Source organism: Echiichthys vipera (genome assembly GCF_963691815.1).
Source record: "Echiichthys vipera genome assembly, chromosome: 19".
NCBI lineage: Eukaryota > Metazoa > Chordata > Actinopteri > Perciformes > Trachinidae > Echiichthys > Echiichthys vipera.
The window spans coordinates 6,486,299-6,502,675 of record NC_139844.1 but is presented as its reverse complement, the minus strand read 5'-3'; the positions used below and the strand labels follow the sequence as shown (position 1 = coordinate 6,502,675).

Below are 16,377 nucleotides of genomic sequence, written 5' to 3'. Positions count from 1 at the left end.
TTTATTTCGTTTGTTACAACCAGCTAAGTAATAAAATTGTAGTGAACCCAGGAAGTGAAGTAACTGTCTAAGAGAGAAGCCAATGAGGATCTTAAAAAATAAACTCAACTTTTACTCAACATTCAAACAATGTATTTTAGGTATTAAATGGAACACAGGGGGATCTTTAATTTCTGAAAGTTTTCAAATTATATCAGAACAGTGAATCTATCAGCTTTCTGCAGCATACTCTAAAGGAACGGGTAAGACGTTTGTACAGGGGACAGGTGATATCTCTCCCTGGGTTTGACTCTGACAGATGGAAAGGTTTCATAATGATGCAGAATCCAGAGTGTGTAGCTCTTAACTTGGGTCTTGACTTGAGATTTCCCTATCTTGTTTTGTGACTTTTCATACTTGAATTTGGACTTCATCATCATAACATTGGATTTTTCCACTTTGACTTAACTTGTAACTTCCCTGTCTTGACACCAGATATGTAGTTCTTGGATTGACATGACTTGCAACTGTTAATTGGGACTTGTTGGTCTCGACTTGCAACTCTCCTTTCTTAATATGGGACTTATAAGTTCTTAAAGGAATAATTCAGCGGTGGAGACATGAATCTGTATTGAAAGTGGGCCATACATGGAGTCGAAATGTATGTCTATCAATTTCTAATTTGGTGCCTTGTTGACCAAGAAAAGGCAGAAAGTGACCTTATGGCGCTTGTGGATTGAAAACATTAACTCCCATAATGCACCTCGTCCTCAGAGACGTCTTCTGCCTCAGCTGTAGCAGCCATTGTTGTTACTTCACCAGCTTTCGCCACAGCACCTGTTAGCGTAGCGTAAGAAGGCAGAGGTTAGTTTTAGTGAAGTTCTACCCACTGATCTGTTAGAAAAATGGATGGATGATTGTGATATCACTTAAAGCAGGAAGTGTCAGAGGTAGATATGGCTTCCCATGATATTATTATGGGACTTGGAGTTATTAACTTGGGTCTTAATCTGAGACGTTCCTGTCTTCAGACTTTATGGTGTTGACTTGTGACTTGATGTGGGACTGGAAGATCTTACCTTGGAACTCTACTGTCCAAAGGGACTTAGGACCTGGGGCTAAGTGCCTTGTGACTTGCCTGTGTTGACATGGAACTTTTAGCTAGTGGCATTTGACGTAGGACTTTTCTGTCTTGTTATTGTCAGTCGTAAATTGTTTCTTGACATGGGACTTGTTTGCTTTGAATTTGAACTTGACATGGGACTTTCCTGAATTGACTCGGCAACTTTTAGATCTTAACTTGTGACTTGACGTGGGTTTTGACATTGGACTTGTAGTTCTTTACATAGCTTGCAACTTTGAATTGAGACTCGTTGGACTTGACTTTCCTGTGTTGACTCGGGACTTGTTGGTGTTAACTTGTATGTCTGCTTCTGAATTTCGTACATAGCCGTTCTTGAGTCGCTGCCTGAGGTTTCGGAGGGTTGTTGTTGTCGTTTTGTGGTTGTGTTCTTCCAATCTTCTTGAGCTATACGGAGGAGAGGTTGTGTTTACGAGCCTCGAGTGGCAGCATTCTGCTCATTATTGGCCTTAATGTAACTTCTGGCTCCGAGCCTTGTTTTTTTTTTTGCGAGAGCTGCCTCTCCACAGTTTGACCCCAAAGCCTCTGTGGTGTTTCACGAACAGAAAGTAAAGAGGCAAAGTGATGAAGCCCACAAAGCATGTGAACTCCTGTCCAGACTGAAATGTGTCTTTATAAACATGGAGGCAGATTGATGTGAGGTTTTTAAGGTGAAGGAGGTTAATTATGCTTTTTGTTCATGTCTAAGTCTGTGAAATGGCATCAATATTAGACACTAAACCACAGTGGAGTCAGCTGGATAGAGTCTGACCATCAGAGAGAGAGAGAGAGAGAGAGAGAGAGAGAGAGAGAGAGAGAGAGAGAGAGAGAGAGAGAGAGAGAGAGAGAGAGAGAGAGAGAGAGAGAGAGAGAGAGAGAGAGAGAGAGAGAGAGAGAGAGAGAGAGAGAGAGAGAGAGAGAGAGAGAGAGAGAGAGAGAGAGAGAGAGAGAGAGAGAGAGAGAGAGAGAGAGAGAGAGAGAGAGAGAGAGAGAGAGAGAGAGAGAGAGAGAGAGAGAGAGAGAGAGAGAGAGAGAGAGAGAGAGAGAGAGAAAATACTTGATATACATGCCTGTGTGTAAGACATTTGTCAAAGTCCAAAAGTGCACTTTATTGAACTTTTTTTTTGGTAGTTCTGTTCCCATCTGATTAACGTGCAGTTTAAAAACCTGATTATATTTGGGTTATGGCAATACTCTGGTTTCTCACTCGGGTTAAATCAGAGCTTTCATACCCGGATTAACAGACCCAGAGAACTCCTTCAGCACCCTGATTCGTGCATGTAAACAGCGTTCCCCAATTATGATAGGGTTAAGCATCTGCACGTGCTCCGCGGGTTATAACTGCCCCTTTCGTTTGCCCTACTCGGCAGACCGATTTTCACCTCAGACAGGGAACCAATCACACAAGAGAGAGGGAAGGCAAGACAAAGTCTATTCGACAAACCGAAGCTTGTAGTTTGTTTACATCCACGGATCCAACATGGCAGCAGCCTTTGATACTTCTTCCTCATGTTTGCCTTGCATCAAAGGGCAATGGTCGTTCAACGCCATCGTGTACACATGAATGTCTGACCCATCGTCTTCTTCCTCGCTGAATTTCTGTCGCTCTACATACTTCATCTGGTATAATTGATACAATTGGCTATGAGCTACAGTACGTACAGACACATTTGATAAGACATTCGTAGCGCCCAATAAGCGGCTATGGGCAATCATAAACCACGCCTCAAATGGTTCCCAGACCAAATCTTCTTGAGATTTGGTCGCGTCAGCATGGCTACTATTCTTCCCCACTCATGTATACTGGGGGAACCTCAATAATACTTATTGCCTTAACCGGGGAAAGACCATTTTCCGTTTATTGTGTACTTCTTGTGACAGGGAGATGGTGGACGGATCAATGAGAGGATGTTTCTGGGGGTTTCTGTCGAAATTGTAACTGCTGGCTTTAGGCTCCTCTGGCCTGGGTTGGATGGATGGAGTGAATTTTTGAGTAGGAGTCTATCAATCCGCTCCTCTCGTTTGTCATGTCAGGAAATGTTGCTCAGAAAAGACTCAGTGAATCTTTTATAACCTCCTCCTCATCAGTGCTGCTCTCCTGTACTGTGCTTCTGTTTCACACTGACTCCTCTCCGGGGATTTGGTCAGGTTCTCTGTGCCACAAACCTTTTTTTCTACTTCTTACTAGTGTTTGAGATACTTTTGGTGACATATTGAGTTCTATTGATTATGTCACCAGTCACTTTTTGGCTTAGGTTCAATCACAATTTCTGTTTCATTTACAAACATAAATGATTGTTTAATGTTTTCAGTAAATTTGGTGGTATACAAAAGCCTTTCTAAAAGAATATAATATTTATTGTGCTGATCCCAGCTGACAATGGGCGTGAGGTGGGGTCCACCATGGACAGGACGCCAGTCTATGACAGGGCATATAGAGACAAACAGAGACAGACAACATTCACACTCACACCTACGGGCTATTTAGAGTCATCAATGAACCTAACACGTGCATGTCTTTGGACCGTGGGAGGAAGCTACAAGCTGCAGCTGCAAACTCCACACAGAAGGGCCCCAGGCAGAATTCAAAACAGGAACCTGTAAGACGTTCCTGCTGTAAGACGACAGTGCTAACCACCACACCATTATGCTGCCTATTCAGGACAATACGTTATTTAATTATAATAATACGTTCATAATAATATCTGCCATACGCTGGTTGATAACACATAACATGCGATTGGTCTGAAAACTATCCCATAGAATATATTGTATTACAACCAGAGTGAGATTCAAAAACAATATAGTTGTAGGTTGATAAAGAAATGTCAAGTCAATCAATTTTTTTTAGTGTATAATAAATATAGTTAGTTAAAAAACAACTCTGTTAGTTTCATGTTTCTTACTAATAAAGTCAACGTGCTTGTGATAGAAAATGTATCACAGTTTATTTTATAATTGACTTGAGACTTTCTCGCCTTATCTTCTGGCTTGTTGGTGTTGACTTGTGACTTGATATGGGACTTAGCTCTTAACTCTGGATGTGACTCGAGACTTTCATGTGTTGACACTATTTGTGACCTGTAGATTTTGAATTGGAACTTGAGCTTCAGAACACACTGCGTTCTGTTTCCATGTCGCACCAGGTTTTTCAGATTAAATAACAGGTTCATAGAGTTTATATACCAAAGATTCTGATGGGATCATGAAAAGAGATAAAATAAACCTTTTGCACCTTCCATGTGTACTATATTATACTGATAGAATAGTAATATAAATAATAACCATCATCATCACAGTTAGCTCCCCCACCAGCCCTTCAGGAGGTCAAGGAGAAATGTTCTGATGTCCACGTCTCTTCCAAGTCGATTTATCTCTAATTGCATTTTTAATTATCTATGTCACCCCTCCCTGATTGAATTGGTCGTGGAGACCTTGCAGCTTTTCTCATGCTTCTTGTGCTTCCTTCACAGACCTGGTGGAGGCAAAGGTGGTCGGCATCCTTGACATCCTGGACGAAGAGAACAGACTACCTCAACCCAGCGACCAGCACTTTACCGACACAGTTCACAACAAACACAAGGACCACTTCCGCCTCACCGTGAGTGACTCTGAAACATTAAAGTGCTTATTTACTGTACGGCTGATTCAGGCTGCAACTAATGATTACTTTAAATGTTGGTTAATCTGGCCATCATTGTCTCCATTAATGGATCAGTTTTTTGATCTATTAAATCTGAGAAAATGGTCAAAAATGTGGATTTCTCAAAGTCCAAGATGACGCCCTCAGATGTCTCAAAGATATTCAGTTTATTATCGTAGAGGGGGAAAGAAATATTAACATTTAAGCAATTGACTAATCAGCTGTTGATTCTCTTAAAAATACACTAGAATTGAACATCAATGACAGATGTGACAGAGATGGACGTTTATCTTTCATTTATTATTATAAAAATGCAAATTAACCCTATTTTATTTTTTCATTTTACTGCTGTAATGGAAAACACCGATTTAACTGCATCAATATCTTAAATGCAAAAAAATTATATCCCCATATTGTTCCCTCGAAATATTAACCTTCAATTACTTAGCTGCTTCAGTCTTTATGCTAAGCTACACTAACAACGTCACCATTAAATCCAGAGCGGACAGCAAGCTACTTAAGTCCTTACAAAAAAAAAATTTGACAAAAAAGTTGTAACATTTCAAGAAAAAAAAAGTTGGAATATTGTGACCAAAAAAAGGTGTAATATTGAGAAAAAAAGGCAGAAGATTGTGACATAAAAGTCGTAATATTTTAAGAAAAAAAATAGGAACTATTGTGACCAAACCAGTTTAAACTGGGCTGGAGGAGTTGACAACGTCTTCCTTTTTATTACATCTGGTGGGGAGATGAAGTAGTTCCCTGGATGTAACCCCAGTTCTATGAGAATGTTCTCAACCTTCTGTTTTCAGTAAAAAGCAGGCTGACAGGTTTATTTTCCATCAGTAGTGTCCAATAAGACACTCAATCATTAATTATCCTGATATTTTCCTCTGACAATAATCGCGACAGTAATTCTGTGCTGTTTTAGTCAACAAATGTGACAAAAGGTGGTTGTAAGTCGTATAATCGGGGTCGTCTCACACTCAGAACGACACAGTTCTGTTGAGTGAAGCCTGATGTTCAGCCTCAGAGTGATGTGGTGCAGCTGACACTCAAATTACTCAACACCGCTCTTAATCTCCATTTCCCGCCCACAGTGATTGACAAGACTGGGGAATCAGCATGCCGCTCTAAATGGAAAATGGAGTGTTTTATACTGTGTGTGCGTGTGTGTGTGTGTGTGTGTGTGTGTGTGTGTGTGTGTGTGTGTGTGTGTGTGTGTGTGTGTGTGTGTGTGTGTGTGTGTGTGTGTGTGTGTGTGTGTGTGTGTGTGTGTGTGTGTGTGTGTGTGTGTGTGTGTGTGTGTGTGTGTGTGTGTGTGTGTGTGTGTGTGTGTGTGTGTGTGTGTGTGTGTGTGTGTGTGTGTGTGCGCGCGCGCGCGCGTGTGTGTCCCCCCTCAGGTACCCAGGAAGTCTAAGCTGGCCGTCCACAGGAACGTGAGGGATGATGAAGGATTTATTATCAGACACTTTGCAGGCGCCGTGTGCTACGAAACGGTGCGTTCACACTTCACTCGGCTTTCCTCGGAGCCATCTTTTGAAATGAATGTCACATGAAATGATTTATTTATTTATTTTTCTTTCATCTCTGGACTTTAGAAAAAAACAGAACACGCCTGATCAAAGAGAAGTGACCATTCAGACTTTTACACAAAAAAAGTCACAATCAAACGCTGTCTTTGCTCTCGTATTAATCAGACCGCATGTTGAAAAGTTATGAACCAGAATTTTAACATAAATAAACACAGTATAATTCAGACAGCAGATGTTTTATTTACATTAGAAATAGTTTGGGCCCCAAACGAAGAAGAATGAAATTAAAAAGTGTTGCATGGTGGGAGTACACTGTTTTCAAGTCAAGAAAAGTGTCAGTGACCCTCAAACATCATTATATAGAGTCAAAAACCTGGAAAGAAGTTATCAGCATACGTTTTTTTTAATGTGCTTTTGCCTTAAAGTGTAAGTCATGGAGACAGTTCTCATGTATAGAGAATGCCCAGAGAGACGCTAACAGCCCCAAAGGGCTATCACTGATTAGCTCGCGGCGGTGCACTGAACACATCCAAAACAGCATTTTTTAACCACTAAACTGCTCAAAATAACTGCAAACCTCTGCAGTAGCATGAGAAGAGTCCCTAAAACATAAAACAAAGCAGCAACAATGTAGTTAGTGAACCCAGAGTTTATTAAAAAAATCTGTTTTACAAGCCTGTGGATTGCCAGTAGGTCCATGGTCCAGTAGGTCGTCCTTACAAGTGGATTAGTGAATGCACTGGAGTTTTTAATAAACTCTCTGTACGTTGTTGCTGCTTTGTTTTATGTATAGGGACTCTTCTCATGCTGCAGCAGCAGTATTAGTGGTTAAAAAAGATGTTTTGGATGTGTTCACCGCCCCAAGCTAATCAGTGTTAGCCCTTTGGGGCTCTTAGCGTCTTACCAAAAAACTGTCTCCACGGCTTATTTGATGGATTTTCATGCTTAAAAAGACCATGGGGTCCATTTCCAACGGACTTGCACTTTAAATAAAGGCTGTGGTTATCTTTATTTGATATAAAGTCGGTCAGTAAATTCTCCACTGAGAAGTGTCCAAATGAGACTCCAAACGTCAACACGCCGTGCGAGAAAAACCATTTGAAACAAGTGAGGGATGGATTTGGTTTTAAGGCTTAACGTTAGTGTTTACGCTTCAACAATCATGAAAGTGGAGTTCATTTTTTTCTTTATTGTCACAATTGACGAAGAGCTTTGCTGTTGCTTATTATTGCTATTAGCTGCATTATTGTGCACTTGAGACTGACATCTGCACACGTTTCGATGCTAAACGTCCAGTTTGTTTCACCAGTGACCACTGATTTCTTCTTTTATTCAGCTGTTGTTCAGAGGATATTAGTCTCTGGTTGAACCATCGTACGCTGGCTTGTTCTTCACATACAAAACCAAACAACATCTGTTTTGAAAGAACCTAAAAGCATTGTCTTTGTGGCAGCAGATTAATAAGTTTTCAGCGTTGTGTTGTGTGTATTATATATTCTGATATTTGTTGCTCCTCCGGTACAGTGAGCAGAGGTAGCAGGGGTCAGGCTGAGTCATAAACAAAAAAACATTTTAATAAATAATAGGGTTTTGAAGTTGGTGCACTAAGCTGAAACAGAGGCCTTCCTTGAAGAAACCAAAAGCAGGGCAGCACTTTCCCCCTGGAGTCTGACAATGTTCTTAAGCTTGTAAAAAATGTCCCCATCTCAGACCAAGTTTGTGGAGAAGAACAATGACGCCCTGCACATGTCTCTGGAGTGTCTGGTCAGCGAGTCCAAGGACCGCTTCGTCCGCGAACTCTTCGAAAACTCCAACAACAGCAAAGACGTGAAGCAGAAGGCGGGAAAACTCAGCTTCATCAGCGTTGGAAACAAGTTTAAGGTGAGTTTTAGTTCAAATGAAGATTGAGCTTACATTGATTTTCTGTGGCAGATGTTTTTGTGGGTTTGTCACTTAAAGTCAGTGTAAAATAAATTCACAGATTAGTTTCTAAACACATTCTACATGTTGGAAAATGATTTCTGTCAACGCGAACAGACTGTAATTTATGAAAAACTGAACAGTATAAGGATTGTCCCTCTCCATTGACTTTGTATTGTGTGAGGGCGCCTCCTTGTTAATTCGGTCTGCTAGCTAAAGACAGAAAAAAGCCTAAAAGCTGTCTGCGGTCTGCTGGGATGTTCTACCGAGAGGGTGAAGAACCAGACCTACGCTTTTACAAGCTGCACAGTCCTAAAAACTGAACCTTTATGAAGCCAAAAGTGGATACAGGCGTTAGCTCAATGCTAACACATACTGGGAATTACCATTAAAGCGCTAACTATTAACATCTTGATTTCCTTCTAAAACCAAATGTCAGCTCAAACTTCCTATCTAAATGCTTTAGTGTCCCATACAGAACTATCGTTAGTCTAACACATGTCAGTTTCTCTTCCTGCAGCGAGTTGAAGCAACCATTTGAAAAAAAAAAAATATATATATATATATATTTTTTTTTTTTTTTCATACTTGACGATATTTATATTCCGTCAGATTTGTGTGGGTGGTTAGTAACACATTTTTCTGAAGTGAGACAAACTCCGATCACACATTTTTGTCTTTGATTTACACTTTGACTTTAAGGTACTTCTGTGAAAATTATACCTCTTGGCACAAGAATTTCGTTCAATTTTTAACTGTACAAATATGCAGGAAAAACAGAAAACAAGGGGCTAAAAATTCACCACACAAGGAAACAAAATCTGCATTCTGCAACAACAGATACTGCTGTACCTAACTCGTGCCAGAACTGAACTGATGACATCAACTTATCGAGGATAAATGATTCATGGAGGCTCAGAAAAGCTACTCGCAGCACCTTTAATCAAGCAGCCGTGGTTTTGGCCTCGATACAGAATATAGATCTGACCGACTGTGGTTCTTATGGTCAGCTGGAGCTGTCAGCGCTTGGCTTCACCCTAACAATGGTCCCTTCAATGCATCGAGCCCACACTCACCAGGCTGACAGCTGGTTGTCATTCACTGTCGTGCTGGTGGTGAGCACCTGTTGCTGTAGTTTTGGCATGAGTCGGCCCTCGTCAGCAGCTTTTTCGGTGATTCAGCACCTTGATAGGAAGGAGAGTAAACAAACGACTAAAGTCAAGAGGCTGTGAGGTGGAAAAACAGGTCAGGATATTTTTTTTTATCCAGAAACAGCTTGCGTTATAAATATTTGTCCTTTCAACTTAGGGTTGTTTTGTCAAAGTGTCTTGAATCCTTACTGTGGCTCTTCCTGTTTCCCTTTTTAAAAAACGAATACAGACTACCGTCGTCTGTTGGTGTGGAGAGTTATTTCCTGGCACACAGGCGCAGAACTTGCTTGTTAGTTGACAGTCGGCTGTCGTCTTTGCGGTGCGTACAGGTGGAACTTTTTTTGGCATGTCTGATGGGTCAGGGCGGTGTTGTCGTTAGCACTGTCGCCTCACAGCATAAGGGTTCCTGGTTCAAATCCCGGCTGGCGTTAGGTTAATTCATGACTCTAAATCATGAATGGTTGTCTGTCTCTGTTTGTCTCTATGTGCCCTGTGACAGACTGGCGTCCTGTCCAGGGTGTACCCCGCCTCACACCCACAATGTCAGCTGGGATTGGCTCCAGACCCCCGCGAGGGACAAGCGGTTGAAGATCATGGATGGATGTGACTCATTAGAGAAGGCGTCAGTTAGGAACTAATTTGGAAAGGACAGGCGCTTTCAAAACATACCAGACAGGTGATTGGATGAACCATACATCAATCAAATTCCAAAGTCAGTCAGGAGAAGAGAGAGGAAACGTCTTCTGTGTCGTTCTCTTCTCTGAGTGATGAAAAACTCTCCAGTTCTGATTAAACTGATGCTGTTTAGCATCTAAGCTAACTTCTTTAGGAGCCGCTATTGTTGTCGCTATTGCTTAAATTGCTTAGGTTATTTTATCTATTTCGTTTTTGGCCTTTTTTCTCATGACTTTTTTTGTTTTAGTACAGCTGAAAATTGAAAGGAAACGAGAGAGGGGACGACGTGCAGTGAAGGGCTACAGGTCGGAGTCGAACTCGGGCTGCTGTGGCAAGGAGTTCTAGCCTCTGTACTGTACATGGACTATTGTTGTTTTGAACGAGCGGTCGCCTCTCGTTTCATCGTCCACCATCGCTCCCACCTCAACTGCCAGTAGCTCCTCACAGGAGACTGATTTGCCTGAAAACGCAGAGCCAGACGAGATGGATTTTCGTGTGACGTGAACGTGATTCTCGCCTGTTAACGCGATAACTCAGCTGCTGTGTGAGATAACGCAGCGTCGGCCTGAGGTTGGTGAGTCTGGGCCTTTAAGGATGTGGAGTCCAACCAGATTTAAGGCACCTGTATCCAAAAAGAAATAAGGTGATGATACATTGGTGCACTCTTGAATACTGATATAGTCATATCGGCCGTCTGTGACTCCGACTCGTGGGAACATGGAGTCCCTCCGTCTGTACAGAAGGTTCACTCCTCTGTGAAACATTCAGAGAACAGAGAGAGCAGCGTCTTAGTTGTTATGGAGGGAAGTTTTTTATTTATTTATTTTTCCTCCACTGTGAGTCATCCAGCTCAGCTCACCATCTCACCTTGATATGAGCTCTAATGTGTCACTAACCCCCCCCCCCCCCCCCCCCCCCCCACACACACACACACACACACACACACAGCGCTTGGCTCCACTCCGTCATGTCTCCTTAAAAAAAAAAAAGGAAGCAGATAACCCGAGGGGATGGTGGTTATCAGAGTGGGTGCCAGAGAGCAGCGTACAGTACAGGCAGCGGGGAAGTGTTTCACACATATATTATCCTTTCATGCGCATGAAGACACGATTTATATGTGTGATACGTCGCGGATTCCTCGCTGAGACTGTACGGACGCCGTCCATCACCAGGTCACAGGTGTTAGATCCTTCATCCAGAGCTGCACTTTGAGGTTCTCCATTTATATAAACTCTGCATTGTGAGTGTTTTTATATATCCAGTTTCAGTTTGTGAGCAAAATTTCTGGAGAATTTTCTTTCTTTCTGTTACTTTTTGTGGCTTTTTTTTTTGTTGCTTTTATTCGACCGTACGCAAGAGAGACAGACAGGAGCAATGTAGGGGAAGAGAAAGAGGAAAATAGAGGCAAATGTGGCTCTCAGGATTCAAACCACAGCAGGCTGTTATCATTCACTGTTCAAATATACACTGTAATCCACATATTTGTTTCTGTAGAAATGACGTCTGGAGCAAAGAGGGAAATCAGGTGACGTAGTATCAGAGCGCCAAAATTCGCGTCGGGAGGAGGGACAGGGTGGTGGATGGGTCCCGAAACACCGGTTTTTGACCTGGAGGACCGGTGTTCAAGTCCTGGAAGAACTAAGACAAACCACCACCTTTATCTGATCTGAACCAAGTCCTTTAGAGACTAAACTCAAACCTCACCTTTTATCGTCTACACTTAACCGTCGCCTTTTATCGTCTACACTTAACCGTCGCCTTTTATCGTCTACACTTAACCGTCGCCTTTTGTGGTCTAAACTTAACCGTCACCTTCAGTTAACTAAACTTAACCGTCACTTTTTGTCGTCTAAACTTAACCGTCACCTTTTGTGGTCTAAACTAAACCGTCACCTTTTGTCGTTTAAACTTAACTGTCGCCTTTCGTTGTCTAAATTTAACCGTCACCTTTTGTCGTCTAAACTTAACCGTCACCTTTTGTCATGTGAACTTAACCGTCACCTTTCGTATTCATATTTCTTCTGATATACAAACCGGGTGATGAGAACCAGTTGGATTGTAGCGGTCTGTCCTGTTAATTCATCCGTACTTGTTAAAAAACCCTATTGATATCAGGAATGAGGTTTCACACTGGCAGAAAACACTGGACAACATTCTGCAGTTACTTCATAGCATTGAAATACAGAGCTCGTCTCAGGTTGGATTTGGACTTGATGCCGAGTAGATTGAGTTCTTATTACCTTTGAGCTCTGTTACCTAGACGTGTTGTCCTAAAGCCTGCTCCTGCCCCTGCCCTGGGTCCCCTCTATCTATCCAGGCTCTGATTAAAGTTCAAAAAAGGTGAAGAGGAGGATCCAAACAGGCAGACGGGAAACAGAGAGATTCGTGGTCGTGGATGGAGAGAGGCGGACGGTGAAAATGAGCAATGATAAATCTCGAGTCAGCTGAGGCGACGAGAGACGCTGCCTTCTTGCTGCAGAGACGGAGGGAAATCATGAGGCGTGGAGGGCGTGGAGCTTTTCATTATAACTGTGGCTTTGTCCCAATAACAGGGACTCAATGCATCATAACAAGTGTGTCCTATTCCAGAGGCTCACAAACACAGAGAGGCAAATCCAGTGGATCCTGTCCTGGTTTATTGTGAACCTGAACAATTCATATTCATAAACCGTTCCTCGTCAATTCCTTTTCAATGCATCACATGAGCAGGAAAAAAACCCTAGAGGGGTTTTATAATAATTATATAATAGAATTCATTAAAAAAGGCAGTTTCACACGTTTTAAATGATTAGAAACAAGCCGGCCATTAACTTCAGTATTTGTTATGTATTTACAGATAAAAGGAAGTTATGAAAGTGATTTAAAAAAAAAAATGTTATAAGAAGAAAGATGAAAAATCATTTCCGACATTCAGACATCTTAAGTATATTTTTGCAATTACAACGTGCAAAAAATGTTATCGTCAAGGCTCTGTGGTCACCTGCAGCTTAATAAGTCTATATATTGTTATAATGTTTTATAACCGTGTTAAACAATACCAAAGTGTCAAATAATACTGTTCATGCGTTTAGGCGTGAGCCCTGCCGACAGTCTGGCTGTGCTCACCTCTGAACACTAGGGTGTCCGTCTTTGTCAGCCATTTCTTCAATTTTCCGGTATTTGTCCACGTAGAAAATGCTGGGAGAAGCTCCGACAGAGCCTTCTACACAGAGCCACTGCAGTGAAGAGCAATATGGTATACACAGTATAAGGTCTTTTTTAAGATCAAAGCATGTAAACCTATTGTTGCTGACCCAAAAAATACAAATGTGATCCTGAAAACTAGCAGAACAGGGCGTCTTTAACCTCCGTCATTGGTTGAAACATCATCACTCTGAATGTTAACTCGGATGTCAATGCTAACATCTTTAAATATGGGTTTTTGGCTTAAAAAATAGTCGAGGATCACATAAATGCACCCTTAGTTTAGCCTCTGTGAGTCTTTTAGTCAATCATGGATGTATTAACAAAAACTAGACACCACGTTCCAAAATGGCGCCATATTTATTCCCATTGAAGTTGCTTACTGGGTGCTTTATGACTTATTTTCACTATGTGGTACGAGTCGACTCAACAGTACTTTAATTTTCTTTGGTTTTCCACTGTGCATAGTACCCTCCTCAATGGAAGCAGGATTCTCCGGTGCAGGATGAAACGTTAGCCCTGATGTTGTGATGTAAGCTCGCCATTTGAAGATGGCGGGTTTGTGACGGTTCTCTCTGACCAAGGAACCTGGAAACTCGACCTACGTGGTACCAAAAACAAAAAAGGTCTACGCTACCATCCACAACTTTTGCTGATGGAAATCCAAACTGCAGAGAGAAAATATTTAATTATCCGGCTTCCTAGACATTTACAATTTCCATGTACTGAATGGATCAAGTTCAATTCAAATCAGTTTTATTTATCGTGTCAAATCATAACAAAAGTTATCTCAGGACACTTGACAGAGTAGGTAAAGACCACACTCTATGACTTATTTATGATTTACATAGACCCAACAATTCCCCCGTAGAGTACGGTGGCAACGAAAACCTTCCCTTTAACAGACAAGAACGTGGGACGGACCCAGCTCTGTGGAGGAGGGACATCTGTCTGCACCGGTTGGGGAAGAAGAAAAGGAGAGAGAAAGAGAGAAAAGATGGACAGATGGACAGACAGACAGACAGACAGACAGACAGAAAGAAAGAGACACACTTCCAGAGATACAAGCAACCACAAAAGTAACAGTGACTATCAAAGTCAAAGTCAGCTTAATTGTCAATTATTCACATGAACAAGACAAACAAGGAATCAAAATGTTGTTTCTCCCTCTCCCATGCTTAGATTAGACAAGACAAAGACAAGACACAATTAGTAGTGTTAAGACACAATGGTAAGTGACACAACATAAATGATCTAACTGCGATAGTAACAACAAAACAATACAATAGTAATAATAAAAATAGTAATAAAGTGCAGATGGTGGCATAATAGTGCAAAACGATTGATAGCAGCAGGTCCATATGTGCAATTTGCATAGTCAGTTTCTGCGTGTCTGTTATGAGTTCAGGATGTCTCTTGGAGGGTGGGTAGCTAAAGTAACGTGAATATGACTTGTATGTTATTACAGCTGAATACATGCATACATGCATCTATGAGACATAAATGATACAGAAAGACAGGATAAACGCTCAGAGTATCAGCAACAGGATTAAGTTCTCACCATAAAAAGAAAAAGTGTAATTCCAGGCTTTTTGTGATGCTCAAAAAAATGTATTCATTGTTTTCCAGCTGCTCTTTTTTTAATGACTTTATACGGGGAAAAGTATCCACAGTGATGCTCGTACCTGCAGATCTCACTGAGCACTTCCTGTTCTCTCACTGAAACGCCGGCAACCTGTGAGATCACCTGTGTATATCCGCATGTCCTGGAGCCTTACCTTCCTGCTGTTTGAACATCATCCAGAGGACACAGATATGGTGATTAGGGACTGGTTCTCGGGCTGTTGTTTCAGCCTTTACTAGACAAATGAGAACATTATGCTAATAGCTAATAGCTGCTAGCAGCTGCTGCATGTCCTCTTTACAGTCTGTCACTGTTTGATCACCTTTTGTTTGGCTTTAACGTACCGCTCTTCTTCCGCTCCATTATCGACCCTCATTAGTGTACATTAATTTACATGCACATAACGCAGATGCTCTTTGTTCCACGGTCATTTGAGCTTGAATAATACATCACCGGCACTGCGAGTTATAAGGGAAAGTTTTTGTTGGAATATTAGTTATTCATCAATAATAGAAGAGTTTGGTGAAGCTTTTCTTTTGTTTAGTTTGTAGTTTTTATTGTGTTAAAAAAAACTGTGTGGCAGAAAATTAAAAATGCTGAAATTTCTTAAAAGACAAAAAAAACGACTGAGCCTCAGAGCTGAGCTGATATTAAAAAGATGTTGATGATGCACATTTCTAAAAGTTCGTCTTATCAGAACCTCTGTTGTGCTGGTGTTTCCACAACAGATTTAAAGAATAAATCCTTCCTGACCCCCGACAGGCTGCAGAGTTAGAGGATTCTTTAATACGTGAATTATCCAGGACGAATGCTCTTACTCCTCACTTGTCCACCTCAGCATCATCTGCAGCTCCAAACAGCTCTCCGATTAATTGTTGTCTCTTGTTCCAGACAGTAATGCAATTTACAAGTCTGGCACTGCCAGTGAAAGGAGGATGTAGTGCTGGGCCAAAGTGGTTCCTACTGACTGCCAGTGAAGTGATGCATCATTTACAGATCAGGAGATTTCCACCGCGACTTAATCAGGCACCTGTTTGACTTCCTATCTGATCAGCTGAGAGAGTAATTAGAGCGTGCCGGGAGAAAGGTTTCTTTGTTAGCTGCAGGGTTTGGTGTTTTAAAAGATAAATATGCTAATGTATGTATACAGCAAATAGAAATGTGTGCAAATCAAAATATGTAAATCAAATATTAATAACTAGGAGCAAGAAAACAGTTTACAACATTCATTTATTTTTATAATTTAAAAATTCACTCGGTTCATCTTTTTTTTTCAACCATTCCTTTTTAGTTTTTACATATAAAAACAATGACCACAGCAATAAAAAATAAACACATAAATGAATAAAAATAATAATGTATGTGTACTGTACAACAAAACAATCAGAAGATGATAAACAAATTAAATAATTGTACAAATAAAGCAACAAGTAAATAAAAAGCAATAAAAAAAACGGGAAAAGCAGCAGTAGTGGTGATCTTGAAGTCAGTGCAACATTCTCATCCTCCAAAAAAAACTTTTTTTCTCTTCGCTTTAACAATATATA

General features: G+C 41.1%; 1 protein-coding gene across 9 annotated transcripts in view; it reads left to right on the top strand.

The window, feature by feature from the left end:
* The window catches only part of LOC310961663 (unconventional myosin-VI), a 160,363-nt gene that overhangs the window by 77,929 nt on the left and 66,057 nt on the right, over positions 1-16,377 (top strand). For all 9 annotated transcript variants that reach the window (XM_083933826.1, XM_083933825.1, XM_083933824.1 and 6 more), the window contains exons 16-18: positions 4,573-4,700; positions 6,146-6,241; positions 7,988-8,158. In XM_083933826.1, coding sequence (XP_083789952.1) covers positions 4,573-4,700; positions 6,146-6,241; positions 7,988-8,158 — 395 coding nt within the window. The remainder of the gene's footprint in view (positions 1-4,572; positions 4,701-6,145; positions 6,242-7,987; positions 8,159-16,377) is intronic.